The sequence below is a fragment of the Sylvia atricapilla genome, chromosome 5 (assembly GCF_009819655.1).
Source record: "Sylvia atricapilla isolate bSylAtr1 chromosome 5, bSylAtr1.pri, whole genome shotgun sequence".
Taxonomy (NCBI): Eukaryota; Metazoa; Chordata; class Aves; order Passeriformes; family Sylviidae; genus Sylvia; species Sylvia atricapilla.
The window spans coordinates 19667038-19688005 of record NC_089144.1 but is presented as its reverse complement, the minus strand read 5'-3'; the positions used below and the strand labels follow the sequence as shown (position 1 = coordinate 19688005).

At 42.9% G+C, this 20968-nt stretch overlaps 1 protein-coding gene across 1 annotated transcript in view; it reads left to right on the top strand.

The window, feature by feature from the left end:
• The first annotated feature begins 1002 nt into the window (after positions 1-1002).
• The window catches only part of TAF3 (TATA-box binding protein associated factor 3), a 113784-nt gene continuing 93818 nt past the window's right edge, over positions 1003-20968 (top strand). Inside the window, exons 1-2 of the mRNA XM_066318846.1 lie at positions 1003-1258; positions 11346-11588. Of these exons, the coding sequence (XP_066174943.1) occupies positions 1093-1258; positions 11346-11588 (409 nt within the window). The 5' untranslated portion in view covers positions 1003-1092. The remainder of the gene's footprint in view (positions 1259-11345; positions 11589-20968) is intronic.

Sequence of the window (20968 nt, the reverse complement as noted above, 5' to 3'; positions counted from 1 at the left end):
TGTCCTCCAAGCTCTGATTAGTTACATGCAACTTCTGAGTTACAGTTTAGCTCTTGTGTATCTCCACAGCCACCACTGAGTAAGAGCTCTGCTCCTTCTTGCCTCCTACACCACTCAGTTACTGTAAATTTTGTTTTTGGATCCATTTTGCCACCATAGTTCCATCCTTTTCCTACTTGTTTGTGTGTTTTTTTTTTTTTTTTTTTTTTTTTTTGGTGGTTTTTTTTTTTTTTTTCTTTATCCCAATTAAACAACTCACCCAGAAATACTTTTTCCTCATTGCTTCCAATTTGGTGTTCCATCCAGCTGGAAAGAAAAAAAAAAAGAGAAAAATAACCTTCCTGGGCAGCCTGTTTCAGTGCTCTGCCACGCTCTATGTAAGGAAGTTCTTACTCATGATGAGGTGAAACTTCTTGTGGTTTGGTTTAGTTTATGGCCATTGCTCTATATCCTGTCACTGAATGTCACTTAGGAGAGTCTGGCACCATCCTCTTGACAGCTGTCTCTGAGATACATTGAGATATTTATATTTATTTAGAGATACTGAGATTATTTCTAGAGATCTAGTACCACAGGATGGTTTGGGTTAGAGGGGACCTTAGAGGCGATCTTATTGCACCCGCTGTGATGGACGGGGACACTTTTCACTATCCCAGCTTGCTCAGAGCCCCATCTAACCTGACTTTGAATACCGCCACAGCTTCCCTGGGCACCCTGTGACACTGTCTCATCACCCTCACAGTGCAGAACTTCCCCCATATCCCATCTAAAACTACTCTGAAGCCATTCCGCTTCGTCTTGTCACTATACGCCTTTGTAAACAGTCTTGCCGCACGCTTCCTGTAAGCTGCCTTCGGGCGGCGGGGGCCTTTTCCCGCGGCGAGGCGCCGGTATCGGTACACTGCCGTCGCCCCGGCGGCTCCCGCGGCACTCGGGCACTCCGGGCGCCCGCCCGCGCCCCGCCCCGCTCGATGCGCTCGGCGCTGGAGCGGCGCTGCCTGCCGGGGGCGGGGCGGCGCCAAGATGGCGGCGGCGATGGCGGCGGTGGCGGGCGGTGCGTGAGAGCTCCCGCGGCCCCCCGGCCCCGGCGGGATGTGCGAGACCTACTCCCGCTGGCTGCTGCGGGTGTCGGTGGCGCAGATCTGCCAGGCCCTCGGCTGGGACTCGGTGCAGGTCTCGGCCTGCGACCTCCTCACCGACGTGCTGCAGCGGTACCTGCAGGGGCTGGGCCGGGGCTGCCACCGCTACTGCGAGCTCTGTGAGTGCGGACTGGGGCTGGGCCGGGGGGGATGCGGCTGGACACGGCCCTCGGAGGCCGCTGTGAGTGGTCCTGGCTTGAGCGGGGTCCGGACTGAGTGAGCTCCGTGAGCCCTGCCAGTCCCGGCCGTCCCGCCAAGGAAGCAGCGCTGGGGACTGGCGAGGCAGGGCAGGGGACGGGGAGGTGGGATTCGGGCAGGGCAGGAGGGCACAAGGAAGTGGTTTGGGGCAGTGCTGGAGTCTGGGGGTCAGGGCAGGAGGGCACGGAGAGGTGGGATTTTGGTAGTGCTGGAGTCCGGACGGCAGTGCAGGAGGGTATGGGGAGGTGGGATTTGGGGAGGGCAGGAGGGCACAGAGAGCTGTGGTTTTGGCAGGGATCTGTGGGACAGGGCAGGAGGGCACAGAGAGCTGTGATTTTGGCAGGGATCTGTGGGACAGGGCAGGAGGGCACAGAGAGCTGTGATTTGGGCAGGGATCTGTGGGACAGGGCAGGAGGGCACAGAGAGCTGTGATTTGGGCAGGGATCTGTGGGACAGGGCAGGAGGGCACAGGGAGGTGGGTATGGGGAGGGCAGGGGTCTGGGGGACGGCGCAGGAGGACACAGAGAGCTGTGGTTTGGGCAGCACTGGGGCCCTGGGTAGGGGTCTGTGGGGGAAGGCTGTGGGTAATAACTGTGGAGGTGTGCTGGAGGTGTGGAGGGCAGCTGGAACATGCTGCTTGTCAGGCAGTGCCAGGAGCTGGGGGTGCTTGGCAGGGGAGGGTCATGGAGCTGTGGTCATTTGGGCAAGGCAGAAGAGTGCAGGGAGGTGGGATTTGGGCAGTTCTGGGGTCTTCCAGCCCATGGGCTGGGGGGTGTGGAGCAGTGCACAGGACTGAGAGGATGGGGAGGGAAGCTGTGAGGCAGCACCGGGGCAAGGGGGTCCTGGTGCCAGGGAGGACTGTGGGGCAGTGGGTCTGGATGAGGAGTTGGGACTGTGGGGCTGGAGCTGGAGAAAAGGAGGCTCTATGGCAGTGGATCTGGGGTGTGGGGACATTGAGGATCTATCTCACTCTCTCTGGCTACAGGATGCTGGGGAAGGGGAGACACGAGCACAGGAGGGGAGAGGAGACTGTTGGCCCCATTGCTGGGATGTTCTGAATCTGGGAGGGGGTTGAACTGCAGGGAGAAGGGGCAGCCAGCCCCTTTTCCTGGTGGGATATGTACATGGGAAAGATGGGGTGCTGTTGTCGTGGCTCATCTTTGAGTCATCTTTTGTGCCCTGGGGCCAGTGCTGGGGGGGCTGTGGGAGTCCACTGCAGGTGGGGATGTGTTGAGTGGGGTTCACTGTTCTGGCACAATGGGAAGTGCTGAGGATGGAGGGTGCAAGCCTTGGACTCCCTCCTGCATGGAGTGGGAGTGGTGTGCTCTGGGAATGCTTGTGCAGAGGGGGGAAGCAGTGGTGCTGTGGGGCTAGGAACATGTGGATGGGGAATGTGGGAAGGCAGGGATGCACTGACATGTTTTTTGGGGGAAGTGGAGCTGTAATGCACAGGATGTGGGAGTGTGGCAGGGCTGCACATGGGAACTGTGGAGTGTAGAAGGGGTGAGTTGGGGCTGGGGATAATTTGGTGCACATGCATGAGGTGTGAGTGTTCTCATGTGGGTGCAGAGGAAGAGGTTTGACTGGATATGTGTGGGACTGGAGTTAGCCAGCGCTGCCATTGAGCTGGTACAGAAGGAGGTGGAGTGGTGGGGGGCAGGATGCCCGCGGCCTCACTGGAATTGGGGTGAGATGTTGCTGGGGTGGGAGCATGGAAGGGAGTTTATAGCAAGTGGGAGAAGAGAAAGAACAGGCCGGGGAATCAGTGCCAAGGACTGCTGGCTGGGTCACACAGGAGTGTGGAATATGAGTGTTGGTGGGATTGGGAATAGAGCACCACTGCTGGGTCTGGGTCTACAGCAGAGGATGCAGCTGTGTGTCCCTTGGGATTGTGAGTGTCCCTACAGAGCCTGCAGTGGAGCTGCTGAGGGGCTGGATGTCTTGCTGGTACCTGCAGAACATGGGATGTTGGAGGACAGGATGTCCAGTTGCTTGCTTGGCCAGTAATGCTGCCAGTGGGGCTCAGAGGGTGGTAGGGGTGTGCTGGATGTGGGAATGTCAGGAAAGGGTGCTGATGGGTCAGGAAAGAGTGCTAATGGGTCAGGAACGGGTGGGGAGGTGACAATCTGCAGGGAGAGGGGGGCTGTCAGGGTCACTGCCTGGTCTAAACACGGGAAATATGAGGAATGCAGAGCAAGGCTCAGGCTGTTGGTGTGGTTAGAGGGTTGTGGGTCTGTGTGTGTGAAGAGCTTTGCTGCCCTACACGTGGGGCAGGGAAGGTGTCATATGGCAGAGATTTGTGTGCAGAGATAGGGCTGCCAGTGCTCCTGCTGGATTTGTGAGTAAATAGGAAGGAAATGAAGGGGGAACTCCATAGTGGAGGGACTTTGGGAAGCAAGGGTACCCTGGAGAGGTGGATGTAGGCTGTGTGCCTGGGAAAGCAGGGCTGCTTGTGCCTCCTGTGCCTAGAGGGACATGTTCCCCATTCCTTTGGCATGCTGGAGAGCTGTGGCATCATGGGCAGCTGCTGCTCCATGTGTCCTGTACTCGTGGAGGGGAAAGTTCTGGAGAGCCCCTGGGGCAGAGGTCAGAGCAGTTGGGTCTGGCAGGGATTGGAGCTGGGATGGAGAATTGATTGCCTGAAGTGCTGGGTAGGTAGAAGGTGACTCAGTGCTGGTGGATTTGGGGGTTACTGTAGCCACCACCAGTTGGGAGAATGTGCTGGGGGCTGAGGGAGATTACTGGAGAGGTCACAGGGATGGCAGTCCTGAAATGCAGCGCTGGAAATGTTTGCCACTACTTCTGTCCAAGCTGTGGGAACTGGGCTAATGAGGTGTCACAGCCAGAGGTGAGAGGGAAATCAGACACATGTTGCTGTCAGCTGGTGGTGGATTTGATGCAGCATCAAGATCCGAGGAACTGTGAGGGCTGGGTGTGTTGGATTCCTCTGCAGGGGTGAATTTGGAGAGCGTGAGGAGCTGGGAAGTGCAGTGTGAGTGGCTTGGTCAGGAGAGGAGCAACCACAGCCTAACTGACTTTACCTGGTCCAGCCTCTGTGCTTCATCATTTCAGGAATAATTGAGATCAAGTCTGACAGTGCCAGTGTAACCAAGCTTAGGAATGACTGTGTGCTGCAAACTGAATTTCTTAGGTTGACTAGGTTTACTTGTATAACTTTTCCCAAATTTGAGAGCAAGCTAGTATAGAAATGGGACTGTGCAATATTAAACCCATATATCCCAGCAGCACAAGTGCAGCTCTGAAGTTTGTATCCCAATCCACACAGAAATTATCTTTTAAGCAATTAAAGGAGACAACATAGAGGGTTTAGGAGGATGGAGTTATGAGGTGAAGAAGAAGCTCACCTAGGTTTGGTCAGAGCTGTCCTTTCACAGGGTTATTACAATTTTTTGGGAAGATGCTTGTGCTGCAGTGTTTCTAGGACTGGGAGGAAAAGACACAGAGATGATGCAAATAAATGTTTTGGTGCTGAGGATTGGAAGTTTGTAGTGTTCAGGTATATCTCTCTTTGTTTTGGGTTTGCTTACTGAAAGTGAGTAAAGGCATTTTTCCCCTCTATGAATGGGGAGGTACCACAAGTATCACAATCTTTTTATTTGGTCGGGGTTTTTTTGTCGGTTTGTTTGTTTATTTTTTCTTTGAGGAGAAGGGGAATATGCTGTGTTTGTGCCAGTGATGTGGTATTTTTTTGTATTACCTCTCTTAAAATGATCCCTGTATTTCTTCCTTTAAAAAGGTTTGTAAAACGACGTCTTAATACTGAACTGATATCTCCCTGCGATTTCAGAATTGTTCCCTTTTGCTCCTAAAATAAGTTCCTGTACAAACCCAGCTCTGGATGAATGAGCTGAATTCTGCCATGGTTTTGCCTAAGTAGAATTAATTAAATTCCAATTGTAGCATCTTCATTGTCAGGGCGTTATCTTGGAGTCAAACCAGTGGGGTTTGAGTTAGCAGGGCTGTCAGCTGAGGGACATAATCTTTGTGTTCCAAACTGAATGGATTTGCTCTGACGTCGTGGCTTCGCTGTGAAAAGCCTGTCAGCTCTGCTCACGTGTTCTCTCACTTGCTGAAGGAAATGATGCCTCTCCCAGCTGGGTTAGATCTTTGTTCCAGCTGTTACATCCCATTAGGAGAGCTACATTCAAGATTTTCATTACTTTTCTGCTGTTGTTTCTTTGCATTTGCACCAGCTGTAGTTGATGGGAGCTTCTGTGGCTGCAAAGAGGAGGCGAAAGGATTTGCAAAGCGGGTTTAAGATGTGTTTGATGCCGTGAAATGCCTCTGAATGCTGTGCTGAGGGTGGAGGAGAGGCTGAACTTACAGGGAGAAAATCAGGGTTTTCCTCTTAAAGTACACCATCTCATGCTGCTCCAATTTGTGGAAAGCTTGTCAAAGGAACACCATTCAGTATGCTGTGTGCTGTTCTATCCTAACATTTAAATTCAATATTTGAAAACCAGTGTTGGAGTATGTAATTAAGGTATCAGGCTACAAAACAAACTGATGTAGAGTGGTTTCTGTGAGCAGAGTTCTGTGATGTTGTCGGTTTTAAGCAGAGGTGAAAAGGGAAAAGCTCCCTTTTAGGTGCCACTTTGTTTTGCAGTCCTGTTTCATGTGGTTTGATAGAGGAGTGGCAGAGCTGGTGCTTTGAGTTATCTGCTCTGGATTGTATAGGTTGGGTTTTTTCATACTGGGGAGCTGTCCATGAGGACAGGTCAGAATCTGCTTTGTTTGCCATGAATTTAGCTAATGTAGCTTGGCTGTGGGTGGGTGGGTTATAGACATGTCATATATATGTCTATTTTTTACGTAAATATTTACATAAATATGTCATTTTTTACCTCTTAACTTTACACATCCAGTAAGGGAGTTCAGTTTCCAGTCTATTTATGTGAGTGGTGCAGTTCATGGAAAGCATGAGGAGGGGAGTTGTGTTCACACCCCCCAAAGTCTCTTTTTTCTGGTACATTACTCTAAAAACCAGTCAGATAGAAGCTACTTAACTTCTATCACTGAGGGCACCTGGGCGTATTTCAACAGGACAAATATAGATTGTCTGCTGCTATAACTAAAAATGTAATAAGCTGGATAATTTACTTTTTGAATTTTAGAGGTGGATTTTCCTCTGCTTTCCTTCAATTTTCAGTGTTGAGCTTATGCTTGGATATACTGTGATTTTATTTTTTTTTCCCTCCTGAAATTTGCTAACAGTTAGGAAATAAAGTTAAAAATTTGATCTTTAGTTTCATATTGTTTGACTACTTTTTTGAAGATTATTTTTATGCAAACATAGAATTGTGGTATGTCTCAGGTTGGAAGGGACCCACATGGATCATTGACTCCAAGTCCTTGTTCCTTGCAGGACTACATAGTAATTATATATACATATAAAAATAGTAATGACAATATTGAATTTGGTATTAGTAGTGCAACTGCATTTTTGTTAAAAGGCAGGTTCTGATCTGGTGAGCACAGTATTATAACTTGAAGGAAAAAATTGCCATTATTGCAGAATGTTTTCCAAGTCAGAACTGGCTCCAAAACTGCTCCAAGGTCTGCACAGTCTCTCCTGTAAACTTCATTATAGCAAAGGGAGAATGCAAACAGCTGACCAGTATTTTCATTGGTAATTACCACAGAGGAGAGAATTCACCTGACTTCAGCCAATTTTTTATTTCTTTATAATGTCAAATTTACCTCTTTTTTTTTTTTTTTTTTTTTTTTTTTGTAGTACTTCATTCTTACAACTGTATGGTAATAACACCTATCAAAGGACTAGATTTTGATGAACTCAGTTTAAATGAGATGATTCCCTCTGCTGGTTCCTTGAATGACTTTGTAACAAGGATCTGTCCTGGGCCTGTAATATCCATTATAAGTGTACATTTTATGTCCTGATAACCTTAAGTGTTGATGTTTTTAGGCAAATTAACTTCTTACTGGCTGCCAATATAAAGAAGGACAATGTGGGTTTTTTTTTTTTTGCTTGACATTTCTGAAGTTACTGGGAGAAGGAGCAGACTGAGCATCAAGAAGATGCTTTTGGCTGACTGGTAACTACATTAATAGGACCTTTTTTTCCCCACTTAAGTGCATTCAAGTAAGGCATCCATGCTTATTAAATAACCTATTGTGCATGCTTATGACTTTGCTGAATAAAAGCTGGGTTGTCTCCTTGAAACAGTTATCCTGGAGTAACTTTTTGTAATGTGCTGGAGCACATTCAATCTGTGATAGAACCTGTAATTAAAATACCAAGGAGCTATACCTAATAATTTGCTAGTTAAAATAAAATCTAAAAAAATAAAACCTCTTTTACAGCAGCCATGAGGGGGAATGCTGAGTTATTTATAACATGTGTACATGTTGCATGGGTGGTGACTCATTAATTTTTCTTGGTATATTTATTACAGAACTGTAGTTGCTTCCTTTAAGAAACCTGCCATGAAACTAAAAGCTCTTCTGTTCTGTACTTACTTACCGGTTAAATTTTCACACGTTAATACGAACTTTGGGCCAGGAAGGAGGAGGTGGTGGGGGTGAGTTTGACAAAAGGAAATCAGCTATTCCTGAGACTGAATTTAAGACAAGTTAGACAGTTCCCTAACTCCCACACACCCCCTCACAGTGCCTTTGGGTGGCATGAGCACTGCCCTGCTTGTCTGCTGGTGGAATTCTTGTGGCTTTTGCAAAAATAATTAGGCTTTAGGATCTTCTAAAAAGTCCTTTTTCCCACAGCCCAAACCCTTGTTTGTAGGGGAGTTTAGTGCTCCATCCTCATTCTGTTTGATTTGTGCATGGGTTGGTTCATCTTCAGGTGATGCTGAGCATCATCACTGGGGCTGAGGGCTGGATAACCTTCCACACAAGTACTCTGCTCTGCCTGGATTCTCTTTGCCCATCATTTCAGTCCAGAATGTTTTTGGGCTGCAGTTCTGTGTTCGGATTCCTCCTACCTGGTGCTTGTTCTCATGCTCAGGGAAGCCAAGGGTACCGTAGCTGCATGGCTGTTCCCACAGGTTTCTGCTGAGCTGTTTTGAGACCAAATGATCTTAATTTAACTCTGCTGCCACCACAGCTTTACCTCTTTCGGAGCACAGTTCCCATTCAGGGAGATAGTGCAGCTTAAAAGCTTGAAAGAAAGGTATTTTCAGGCTAGTTCACTATTTGTGAGGTATAAGGAGGAGAGTTGTAACTTGCTGGATAAACTATTGCCACCTCCTTACATGTCTTCCCAGCTCTGAACAGTGACAGAATTTAAAGTGTTGTGGTATAAAGAACAGCAAGAGACTGGAAACAAAAGCTCTCAAGTGTCTGTGATCCAGCACTGACTTGCTGTGTGACATTAGATTAATTATTTCACTGGGAGGCTTCAGCATCTGAATTTTTAAACTGAGGATAGCACAGATATGTGAAGAATAATGAGATAAGTTCAGTATGCACAGATTAAACTTTTTTTCTTGGCATCATTTGCTTGCAGAAAAAAGCCTAAGACTAAATGAAACACCAGGAGAGAGTGTGTTACATGTTTGTCAGCATTCCTTTTCATGGGTCTGGCTTCTGCTACTTTACTGATTTTTTTTTTTTTTTAAATTAAGCCAGAGAGAGAAGAGAAATGCTAAACTGTTGAAATAAAAGTTTAAAGTCTTTATTTGATGAATAACCTGGAAATACATATAATGCATGTTTGTGCTGTGATAATTTCCAGTTGATAACTAGTTTGATTTTAAGTACAGATATGAATACATATGAAACTTTTTTCAAACACTTTTGTCACTGAGGACACTCTCTTGAAAAGAAGGGTTAACTGCTCCATCCTTCTTTCTCTCTGACAGTTGCAGGTTTAAATATTTTTTTTTAGTTTTCAATCAGGCTTATGACTTGGCATTGTCTCTTTGGAGGCAAATGTCAAAGGTGTGGGAAAATTGAGTCGTCTTTGGGGTACTTTGAACCTACTTCCTAATACACATAATAGTTTCATGATACAGTTGTTAAATATTTCCATGCTTCAGTTACACTTAGTAGCTGCTTCTCTGCCACATGTTCTTAAAAAGCACTTAAAGAATTCCTTTTTAACATTTATCAGTTGCTAATCGTGTCAGCACACTTTTCTGGAGGTTAAAAAGATCATGTGCAGATCTAGGAAAAGACCTTTGAAAAGTTTTCCCCAAGTTTTTCTTTTCACCTGTCTGTCAAACTTGTACCTGTTAAATCTTGACACCTTAGAAAGTGCTTCAGTGAGTTCACAGGTACCTTCATAGCCTGAAGAGCTAAAACTAAAAGCAACAACACAAAATGTCTTAGTGGGGTCAATTACCTGAATTTCATTTTTTAAGCATAAAATTTTTCCCTCGTAATAAGTGTAAGGATCTCATAAGGACTCTGGAATAGTGGTATCCTCATATAATTATGTGCATGCAAGTCTGGAGATTGCAGAGCAAGCTGGTGTTTCTGTAATACCAGGTATTACAGAAAAACAAACTCTGCAGTGCCTCTCACCCTGCAGAGTTCACGTTCTGAATACAGGAGGGTAAAACTGGCAGTAACTTGGTCTGATCTCCCTCTTAGCTGTGGAAAGAATTAAAACACAAGCGAGACTTGCCCGGAGTCACACAAGAGGCCAGTGTTGGAGAGCTGAGAATCAACCCCATAATCTGAGTATTATCCTTATCTTCACTGCAAGACTTAAGAAGGGAAATTCTAGAAGAAAATTCTCATTTTCTAAACGTACCTGCGGGCGTGAGTTGGCTGGGGGTGACATTCATGCGGTGATGTGAGAACCGGCCCGCTCAGCTGCCTCGGCTTCAAGATAAACCGAGAAGAGATTAGGTTAAAGGACAAACAAATGAGCATCTCTCCCATTCTCTGGAGCCAGAGCTCCACAAAAGCCATTGTGTTCCTTCAATAGGCACGGGCTGCTTTTCCATAATTACTTTTAAAAGTAAATCACAGCTTATCATCATATAGGGATGTAATGTCTTCATAAGCCAATTCTACAGAATTGTAATAATTCAGTATATCATTTTATTGAATTAAAAATCATGTTTGGGGTTTACAGCATTGTTTTTGAGTTATTGTTGTTATGAAAAGTCAGGAGGAGACACAAAGTGGTGCCTTGGCTGCCAAAGCCAGGTGCTCAGTTCTCCCTCCGGAGGCCTTTTGAGGGATTTTTCTCTGTGAAGTCAGGGAAACTGAGTTACTTGGACTTCTGCAAGTGTAATTTAAAGCTTTGAGCCAGATTAGTTGTATAGGACAAACTACATCCTCTGTTGGACTGGGTTCTTGGAGATCCTATTAAATAAAGATCTTGACTGCCTGGCCAGGTTTCACTGTGCTTTTTGTGAAGAAAGTAAGATTTTTGCTGTAGAATCAGACTTTAAGTTGCCCCCCAGTAATCAACTCCTGAAGTAAAGTATAAAATATTCTCTCCTCATCAGACCAGTATTTAATATTCCTCTCTTTTATCCAGGAGGTGTAGCTAACCAGTAGATGAAGTACACAGTTTATGAAGCCTGTAGATTTCATCTGGTGGGAAGATACTTTGTGAAGGTTTTTTTAATATGAAGAGACTTTTTTTTCTTTTCTCTCTGCAAACTACAGTCAATTCAAAAAAATTAAATGTTTCCTCTTCTAGGTTGAGAAATAATGTTTGATCTGTTCCATACTGATAAAGTGCACTTTCTGCATATGGGGTTGTGTGGTGTTAATTGACTGTTGCCTGGTAAAGCTGCCTGTTGTTGCTCCCTCCTTTGGGCTTGATTTGTTTCCTGGAGTGCAGCTCTTCAATGGTATGATCTGAAACGAAGTGATGGGTCAAAACAAAACCCTTCTGAAAACAAACCTGGTAGAACTGTGGGTCACTAAATCCATCTCACTTACTGGTGGTGAGCTGGGGGACTGTAATCTTAAAGCATCTTCAGGATTAATTATTTAACCTGGATTTCTGTGAAACTATTGTTCTCCTGTTGTTTTATTTTGTTCCAGATGGCCGCACAGATCCCATTTTGGATGACGTAGGCGATGCCTTCAAGCTCATGGGGGTTAACCTGCATGAGCTGGAAGATTACATACACAACATTGAACCTGTCACTTTTGCACATCAAATCCCTTCGTTCCCCGTCAGCAAGAACAATGTCCTGCAGTTCCCCCAGCTGGGAAGTAAGGATGCAGAAGAGAGGAAGGAGTACATCCCTGATTACCTGCCACCTATTGTCTCCTCTCAAGAAGGTGGGAAATCAGTCCTTTGCTTTCAGTTTTGGTGTATCTGGGTGTTTGTGAGCATCTCCCAGCAGCTCAAGCTGTGCTGCCCTGTGGCAGTGGCTCATGAAGGGCCCGTGGGGTGCTACCCAAGCAGTGCTTTAGCAGGTTTGTTCTTCACTGGTTTGACTTTCCAGATTAACTCGTGCCAAAAATTCACCATGTTACCGCATGTTTCGATAATGCATTCTAAATTTTAAGTTGTCAGATGACAACTGGAATGAATGCTTTGCATTACTTTTTATGTGCTAGTCTTTCCCTTATGTATCCTGCAAGAGCTTCTGTAATTTGGTAAAGGTAGAAGAAGGAAGGCTGGTGAGACTGGCACAGCATTTCCTGCTCCTGATAGCTGTTTCTCCTTACTTGTAACAATTTTCACCAAAAAAACCAAACCCAACCAAACAGAAAAACCTCATTTTCCAATTAAAATGGATTCAGCTTTAAAATATGGAAGTAAGAGTATTTTAGAGGCATTGTGCAGGCTTTTAATTCTCTTTTCTAATGTTTATTAGGGTTTCACCATCACTGTTCCAATTGCTCCTTCCCTTTCTTGTCCCGCAGAGGCAAAGGTTGAGGAAACAGTGAAACCAACTATACAAGTGCTATAAGATGCAATTCACCTGAGCATTTTAACTGTGGCAGTGGAAAAAGCATACTTGTTTTCTCTATTTTTCAGCTATATGAGACTTGATTGCTAATAAGATAAACCTTTAAGAAACATGACCTAGTCTGACTTGCCCTTTCAATAGTGAACAGCACACTACTGTACTTTGTGTGGAAATAAATATATGTAAGGTTGTGGATTTAAAAATCCCAGACAGAATAACTTAATTTTCCAAAAGAGTGTAATGAACAGGTGCAACCTGCACAAAGATACTTAATTTAGAATTTTGTGGGGACAGAAGGGGATATCATGCTCAATTGTGCATATTGCTCTTTTGTTAAAAACTAAGGACTCAAAGTTTGCCTGTTGAAATAGGTGTAAAGTGTAAAAATGAACATAAGCAACATCGCCTTGTTGGGCAAAGAAATCCATTGCTTTGCTGCTGCAAAGAGGCATGGGGCAGTATTCCAGTGATTTAATAAGCTGTAGGAAGTGTGTGTTCAAGCTAAAGGATGCAGTTGCTGTGTACTCCAGTTAGAGCAAGTGAAATTGTGGTCAGGTCAGATATCTGAGGAGCAGGTACTGGGTTTGATGTGTTTTGAACAAATATGCTCCTTCCAGTAACAAGGTGAGGACTTGCTCATCCTGGTGAGTATTTCTGAGTCTCTGTAGACTTTAATTTTCTGTTTCCTTTAGTTGCGCCTTATAGATCAATAGCATTTCAGTGTTTCTTGCCTTAATTCAACCCAGGAAATGGAACCGCTGTTCGAAACAGGAATACTTTCTTAAATTGGTTTTAAAAACGTAACAATGGACTCTCTCCAACCACGAAGAGGCAAACAAAATGTAACTCTTATATGTGTAGACAGCATATATACAAGAAGAGTACTGAGGAAGAAGAAGTAAAAAAGTAAATGGCGATTTTAGCTTCTCTGTTCTGGCTACTTGCTTTAGCCTGATTCTTCGGGAAGTAAACAAGCACAATTCTGTCAGAGAAATCCAGCATCTTTGAAGTGTAACAGGTTGCCCAGCAGTTGTTTTGGGCTTTTTTTTTCCCTTGGAAAATCATACTTTAAAATCTGCACGAAGAGTCAAATCCGGAGAGGCTCAAAGCAGCTGCAGACAAATATCTGAGAGTGGAGAGTGAAGAGTTACAGACTCAGCCTGACAATACATGACACACAAAGAGAGGCTAAAAATTGAAATGGGGACAGTTGTGCTGTTTCTTTTTTTTCTGTATGTAACTTTTTATACTCTTTCTCTTGCAAGTTAGATCCAGGAGTTAGATTTTAGCAGTCCTTATAAATAATGTATGAGTCCTTTTAACACCTGAAGCAAGAAGATATTATTTCCAAAGTTGGATGAGAACCAGGAAAACTTCTGATGCCTGAGGGTAGTGTATCAGAGGACCTATAGACACACACAACTTGAAAAAATGAATAAAATATTTTTTAATGGAAATTTGAAGGAAGCATTAAATACAGTTGCTGAATGCAGATTTGTTATAGTTGATTTAAAATATTTACAGTTGAGAACATTTTAATTTTGAATTAAGTGTTTTCTGAAAATGGTGTTTGTGCTCTGTGGTTTGTTTTTGAAAGGGATGAGGTGGATTACAAAACTGCTGTATATGTTTTGTTCTATGTTTTTCCAAGTAAAAATTGGAGGAAAAACTTACTTTTGGAAATTAAAGGAATGCATGGTAAAAATACTGAAGAATTGCAGAGGCCATTTAAATGCTTTGCAATATTTTATAGTGCAGAAAAAAAAATGAGTCTGCTCAGATTGTTCAGTCCATAATATTTGAGTTGCTCTGAGTAGGCAATAATTGGAAATGGAGGAAGGTTTTGTGCATATCAGGGTGTGTGATGTAAATCTTTCAGTGACTTTAAGGAATCCTCAGCAGGACCCCTGATGTCCCATTTTGTATCAAAGCCTAGAGCTCAGCTCAGTTATGAATATTTATTTACTGTCAGGGATCAGAAATTACAAGTGCTGATATATTTGAGCAATAATGTAGCCATTACTTTTAGTAAGAAAAAGTTCTTTTTTTCAGTACTGTTAATGTAAAAAACAAACCAAAGCAGTGTTCAGTGTGCACCACGACCAGTAGGTGTTGCTGCCCTCCTTCTCAAAAGTCCTTTAGTTCTGCACATGTAACCAACTTCTTATTTCCACTTACTCCAGAACTGGTGGTGGTTCAGGCTATGCAGAGGCTGCCCAGCAGCTCAAGAGATGTCTTAGTTATTGTTGCTAGAGAATCCATAGGAGCACAAAGCCCTTCCAGCCTGAGAGGAGCCATCTCCTTCATTGTTCTCAGCAGTAAGAAATTCTGAATGAGCTTCGAGTGATTCCTGAAATTGTGAGGGAAAGGAGGAAGACAAATAAGTTTTCAAGATCTATAGTTTGTGTCAGTCTGAAGTTCAGTTCAGCGATACAAGTTTTGTTCCAAGAAAGCAGAAAACATTTTCTTGCCTTAAATACGGAGTGCAAGCTCTAACCAAATGCTTGAGCTGTGAGGATCTGCATATATAATTCCATATATTATAAAACAATCTGACTCAGTATTGCCATGGAAAATGTTGGGTTTTTAGCAGTATTTTTACAAAGGACACTGAAGGGATAATTTTATGCCAATGTATCATGATGTTCGCTGTCTGCCTATTTTTAATTAGTCTCCTTTTTGTTTTTGAGTTAGTTTAGCACTGTTGTCACTAAAATGTCATGGTAAACTTGTAAGACAGATTAAAAAAGGAGAAAAAAATAAATTAGTTACAAAACATGATGGTCATGCTTTATTTCTTGTGCTTTAATGCAAGAGAACATACATTTTGGAATAATAAATCAACTTCATAGAATTTGTTGATTGCATTTGAAGCAAAACAGTGTGTGCTGAAACTAGGCCAGCTGAGAAAGCCCAGATACTTCTCCACAGCTAATAATAATCACTATTACATTTTGTGATAATGTTGAGAGGCTCGAGTCCTGATGTTGTAAGAACATATATATATATTCCTCATGATTAAAAGAAAGAAAAGTGAGGTGTGAATCCTGCATGTGCCACAGTATCCTTATTTTTAAGCTTTCTTAAAATTAATCTCCTCGTGTGTTTGCTCTTTTTATCACTTCATTTAAAAAATAAAAATATTTGTTATTTTTGGAGGTTTTTTTTTTAAATAACCACTTTAAGTCAACTGCTCTCTTTTTGTCAGTTTGAGAAGTCACAGGCAGTCCATCCCTATTTCTCTGTTTGGAAAACTGAAGAAAACACATTGGTTTTTTTGTGTGAAGTACTGTTCATAGTCAGTGGTATTTGCATTAGACCCTTGTTCCTCTCTTACACTCTCGTTGTGCTTGTGCATGTCAACAGGATATGAGGGAGAAAACATGAGATACTCTTCCCACCAGTTCAGATATTTTGTGAGAAGAAGAGTAGCTTTTACAGAGTCGGACTTTCTCTACAGTTCCAGCTGCATTTTTTCTGTCCTCTGCTTCATACCACCTCACTCCCTAGAGGTTCACCTCCTTCGCCTTAAAAATGGTGTGGAAACAAATGTAATTTTTACCAGGCGTTAAATTTTGTTGTCTTTCATTCCTGTTAGTGTGTGCTCAAGCACTGCCATTGTATTTCTGATCATTGAGTCAGGACAAGTTCTTGGCACAGTTTACAAATCCAGATTTATTTGTAGCTTTTTCTGTCAGAGCATTTTATTTCACTGTCAGATCAAAGCATAAAATCATTGATCTTCTTACAGTCCTGCCTTTTCCCCTCTTTGCTGCTCATGTGATGTTAGGACCTGTTACCTACAAAAATCTGATGCTTTCAGCCACCTGGAAGTGTGGAAACCCAGCTGTCAAATTGGAGCTCATCTCAGCACATCTCTAGTTTTTTTTTCATGCTGCAAATCTCATTTGAATTGATGAGATTTGGGGGTGCTGGTGAAGCAAGGTGCTAATCTGAAGAACACATTTTTGTGCCTAGGTTCTACCAGTGCTAGAATTATAATTGTATAAGGCATTAAGCATCAGGGTGACAAAAAGCATTAGTGTGGAGCTCCAGCAGGAAATAGATCAGAACTTAAAAACTGTCAGTGCCCCTTCAGGCTGGCAGTGCTTTCTGTGCCTGTGGTCCAGAACAAAATGTAGCGAGTCATGGATCTCAGACCAGAGTGATGTCAATCTCTGGTTTCTCTGAGTGTTAAACAAAGCCAATCCCTCTTTGTCAGTCAGAATGCGATGGGCTTTTAAAGGGATCTTGGGGTATCCACTTTGCCATTTTGGTAATGCAGGTCTTGCTGTTGTCATTTTTTGACCTTTCTGCCTTTCCCCAGCTCTAGTTTAACCCCACAGCCTAACTCTCCCTCATTCTAGCAGCTGCACCAGTGATTTTAAAGCAGGAATGATCTTTTCAACAGAGCTTTTCCGGTATAGTTGGTTAGGAAACCACCACTCCTCAACACAGAGATGCAATATTCAAGCAATCTGAAGAGTTAAAACCCTGCCAGTGTGTGAAGATTTTGCTCCTGGCTGCTGTCTGTGACTGGTTGCTGATACTCACAGGCATCCTTTACCTCTGTGTGTGCAGTGTGCTGAGAGTCAGACTCTGCTTTTGTGAGGAGGGATCCTCACGTCTGCAGCAGCCCAGCAAGGAAGGAACGACAGGAGAGACAAAATGAGAAAAGGAGCCAAGCTTGAGATGCAGCCAGAAGAAAGGCATTGGGAAGGAGCCAATAGGAGAGGCAGGTTTCAAAGGAAAAAGGGAAAATATGAGACAGGAACAAAAAAAAAAAAGTGTACGGAAAATGTGCCTGGTTTAAATCTTGCCATTAGACTGAAAAATACTTTTTCTGGAAGGCGTGCTGATAAAGCTGTAGTTGGGAGGACAACTGTATCATCATTGAAAGCATAATTTCCAGTGAAATCCTGCAAGAAAGGATTTAATGAAGTTTGGGTTTTTTTTTTTTTTTTTAATGTGGAGTTAAATAGATTTTCACAGGAGAGCTTCTTTAATTTGCAGTACTTGGAGAAAAAGAAAAGTCAATGTAATAAGTGCCGTAATAAAACTTTATCTGTCACAGGAACTAACTCACATAGCTGGGATCCGTAGACTATGGAGACAGACACATGTGCTGCTTTATATTATCTAGGAGACTAGTACCTGACTTCTAATAATTCATGTATTTGGAAAAAAAAAAAAACCACCAAAACTTTTGCTATTTTTTAAGGAACTTAATGGCAGCTGGAAGAGGAGAATGGAGGACATGGATTAAAAAAGGCTTTTTTTTAATTGTAGAAGAGGCTTGCAATGAATTTTCATGGTTTTGGGGTTTTTGGGTCTTTTAAGTGTTTTATCCTTCAAAATAAATGAACCAGATGAAACCTGGCTATACAGGAAGAAGCAAATCAGAAAATAAATTTTATGAAGATGCTGCCTCCATTTTTTTTTCAAGTAATAGCAAGGAGTTAGCAAAACTAACTATAAAAATTCAGCATTGTGAAAATTTATTGGTTTAGCTTCTTAAGCTATCTAGTTTTATTTGCTGCATATAGCAATTGAAATGAAGCTAATGTGCCTTCAAGAGGATATCATCCTTTTAAAACCTTCTCACAAAGATTTTTCTGTTTTTCAGACCTGTTTAGATAACTTACAAGTTAGTGATTCTTAAGGATTCAAAAATTAAAACTGCAAAACACAGAAGTTGCCTGATAAAAGCCAGCCTTTTGCAGTAAATTATTTATATGGAATGGGAATGAAAGTCATGGATCCTTTCACTGCATTGTGATGTGCAAATTGCAATTTTGGTTCGAATAAAACTGGAGGAGAAAATGGGACTTTGTGATAAAAGGATTCTATTGTCTTGTGTATTTTGAACAGAAATGCTGTCATGATTTTAATTTCCTACTGATCCTTTTTCAGCAAAACGTTTGTCACTTGTCTTGACTCGTCACGTCAGATCAGTTTTTTCCCTTTTCTGACAATGTGTGACTTTGTTTAGTGCCTGTGTTGCTTCCTGCACTGTCTACTGCAGCTATGCTCGAGGATTTTGTTTCAGCTGGATTATCAGACACCTTTGTGTCTTTGAAAGCATAAGTTTCAAATTAGGTTATCATCTGATAGCTGGGTGTTACTGTTCTTGGGCCTTTCAGACTTTCCCTTACTGCCCTGAGTATTTCTGGGGACTTGAGGGAGGAGAGTGGGAAATGCAAAATCTGCCTGATTCTTTAGGCGGGATAAAAGAGAGGCACAACCTGGCCTATTTTAAGGGCTGACCATGTAACTTTATTTGTTAGCATTTTCACTTCATGCAGGAATGTTTCCTATTTTTATTTAATCAAATACATTTCTTTCTTTCTCTGACTTCTGCCACCAGGGATGCTTTAACTTAATGAACATCTTAGTGATTGCTAAGAATTCCTGGCACTTAAAAAACAAATAAAAATCATTTTAGCTACTGGGAACAAAGCCACAGATTTGACTGTTACCTCCCTGCATGGGAATTTGTGCCAAATTTCTGGAGAAATGTCTCAGTCTAAGCAAACCTTAGTTCTGTACTAGGATGCAGAAGTAGAACATGTTGGTTGAGAGCTCATATGTGTGTCTGATTTTGAGGCACATGGCCTTAAGCAGTGCCAGCATCCTCCTGCTACTTATTACCAACTTTGGCATTTACATGGACACAGGGAGTAATGGTTCACATCTGGAATTCAGGAGCTGGCCCTTCAGGTAGTTGTTCTGAATAACACAACTGCCCAGAGGACTGTTACTTACAGAGTAACTTTTGTCAGTTTAACACCTCTGAAATGTCTGAAATTTTTCTTACCTCCTGTAATATCCACACTTGGAGCTGTTTGGGAATAGAGACTGCTTGGTGTTTTGTGCACATTTTCGAGTGTAGCTGAGCTTAGCCTTGATCTCAGCATCAGAAAAAAACATTGTCTAGACAAAGATCATGAGTGGATTACGGGACCCCATATCTCTCTTGCATTAATCAGGGGAATGACTCATTATAACCTTCTGCATATGGTATAGTCCAGGTTAATACTAAGGAGTTCTGCCTTCTAAAGTTTTAAAATTATGACTAAGAAAGCTCATTTGAATTATTTGTCTTTTGCCACACACAGATAAGCACTTTAACTTCACCATACAGCTCTTGAATTCAGTGTCTTCTTAGAATTAGGGTTGGAAGGGACCTTACAGATCATCTTCTTCCAGTCTTCTCCTTTGGTACATGCTCCTGTTTTCTCCAGCTCTCAGCTAAAGAGAACGCTAGTGACTGGGTAAGTCATTAGGAAGGGGTATGTTTTTATGTGTAGGCAATTCCAGTTAGTTTTGCAAGACTTGGAGAAATGCTAGACTTGAACGTACATCAGGGAGAGTTCAAATGCAAAGGCATTTGGAGACATGACCCTGCTTCATGCAGCCAGATGCTTGGATAATTAAAGTGCATCTTCAGCTGTGTTTTCTCGGAATCTTTCATTTTTGTAATTGCACTCATTAGAAACATTAATGGTTTTCTGATGACTTGACAAGACAATATTTTTCTGTATTTCTCTAGTTTGGATTCTGTTTCTTTGAACAGCGTGACTGGGTAAAATGTAACCCTATGTGCATGTTGTGTATAAATGTGCATTGTTTGGGTCGGTTAAGCAAAGCCTACCATAGCATACCTGTGTTTTTGAGGTGCAGTGTTAAACTTGAGCAGGGCTGGATCTGGCTTGTACTTAGCCCAAGGCTGGAAAACAGTGGGTCTTCAGGTGGTAACACAGTAAGTCACAGATTTCTCTGACTTGGTTTGAGATTAATTTTTCGGTGATGGTTATGAGCGATGACGCCACGCTGCCAGGGGTGGTATTTTATATGGAAAGATAAACTGGAGTTCAGCTCTGCGTGTGTGCGTTTGAAAGAGGTCGATAACAACTTAAATGGCCTTTCTTCTGGCCACTTTACAATCTGCAGCATTCTGCTTAATTTATTTTCTTTGCTGAACTTGTTTGCCCTCTGCGTTCTCACTGTTGATGTCTGCTGCTTTCCCATTCCAAAGGTTTGTGTTAAAGGAAGATTCTGTGTTTCATGTGTATTCCTACAGTTGGGATGGAGCATACTTTTCTTCAAACGTTATGAGCTCTTTTCCCCGAGGGGAGGAGGATGGTACAGATTCTGGGTGTCTGAGCGGTACAGCTTAACAGATTGGCCAAATAATCCATCCTGAACTGGAGAGTGAATAATTTTAATACCCCTTATCTTGCATAGATTTTTATGGATATTCATCTCAGCAAATGAACTTTGCATTTCTAAATATTTAGAGCAGCATGTTCGTTCAGGCACAGCATATTTGAATCTTAATATTCTCCAAGTTTCTCCATGTTTCTCTGGGTTTCTGTGCATGTGGGACTTTGGTTCCAGACTTATTTAAACAAATATTTTATGCTTGCGTGTGGACAACGCTAATTACGTCTGACAGTCACAATTGGGAATAGCATGGAGGAAATAATAGTTCTTGACCAATTGCTAAAATACAGGAAGTCCCGGTGCCATTGAAAGGGAGAGAAACTCACTTCTCATTTCCTTTGGAGTCCGGTGTGTTCAGATTAACTTTAAAGGGAGCTGAAGTGCAGCTCTGAGGATTTAGGCTTCAATTTTGTGCTCCCTTCGTGTGGAGCCCATCTCAGCAGGCAGCAAGGCACCAGCCAGGAGGGCTCTCACAGCTCAGCTGCTGGGGATCCTATTGCAAATTAAATATGAAAC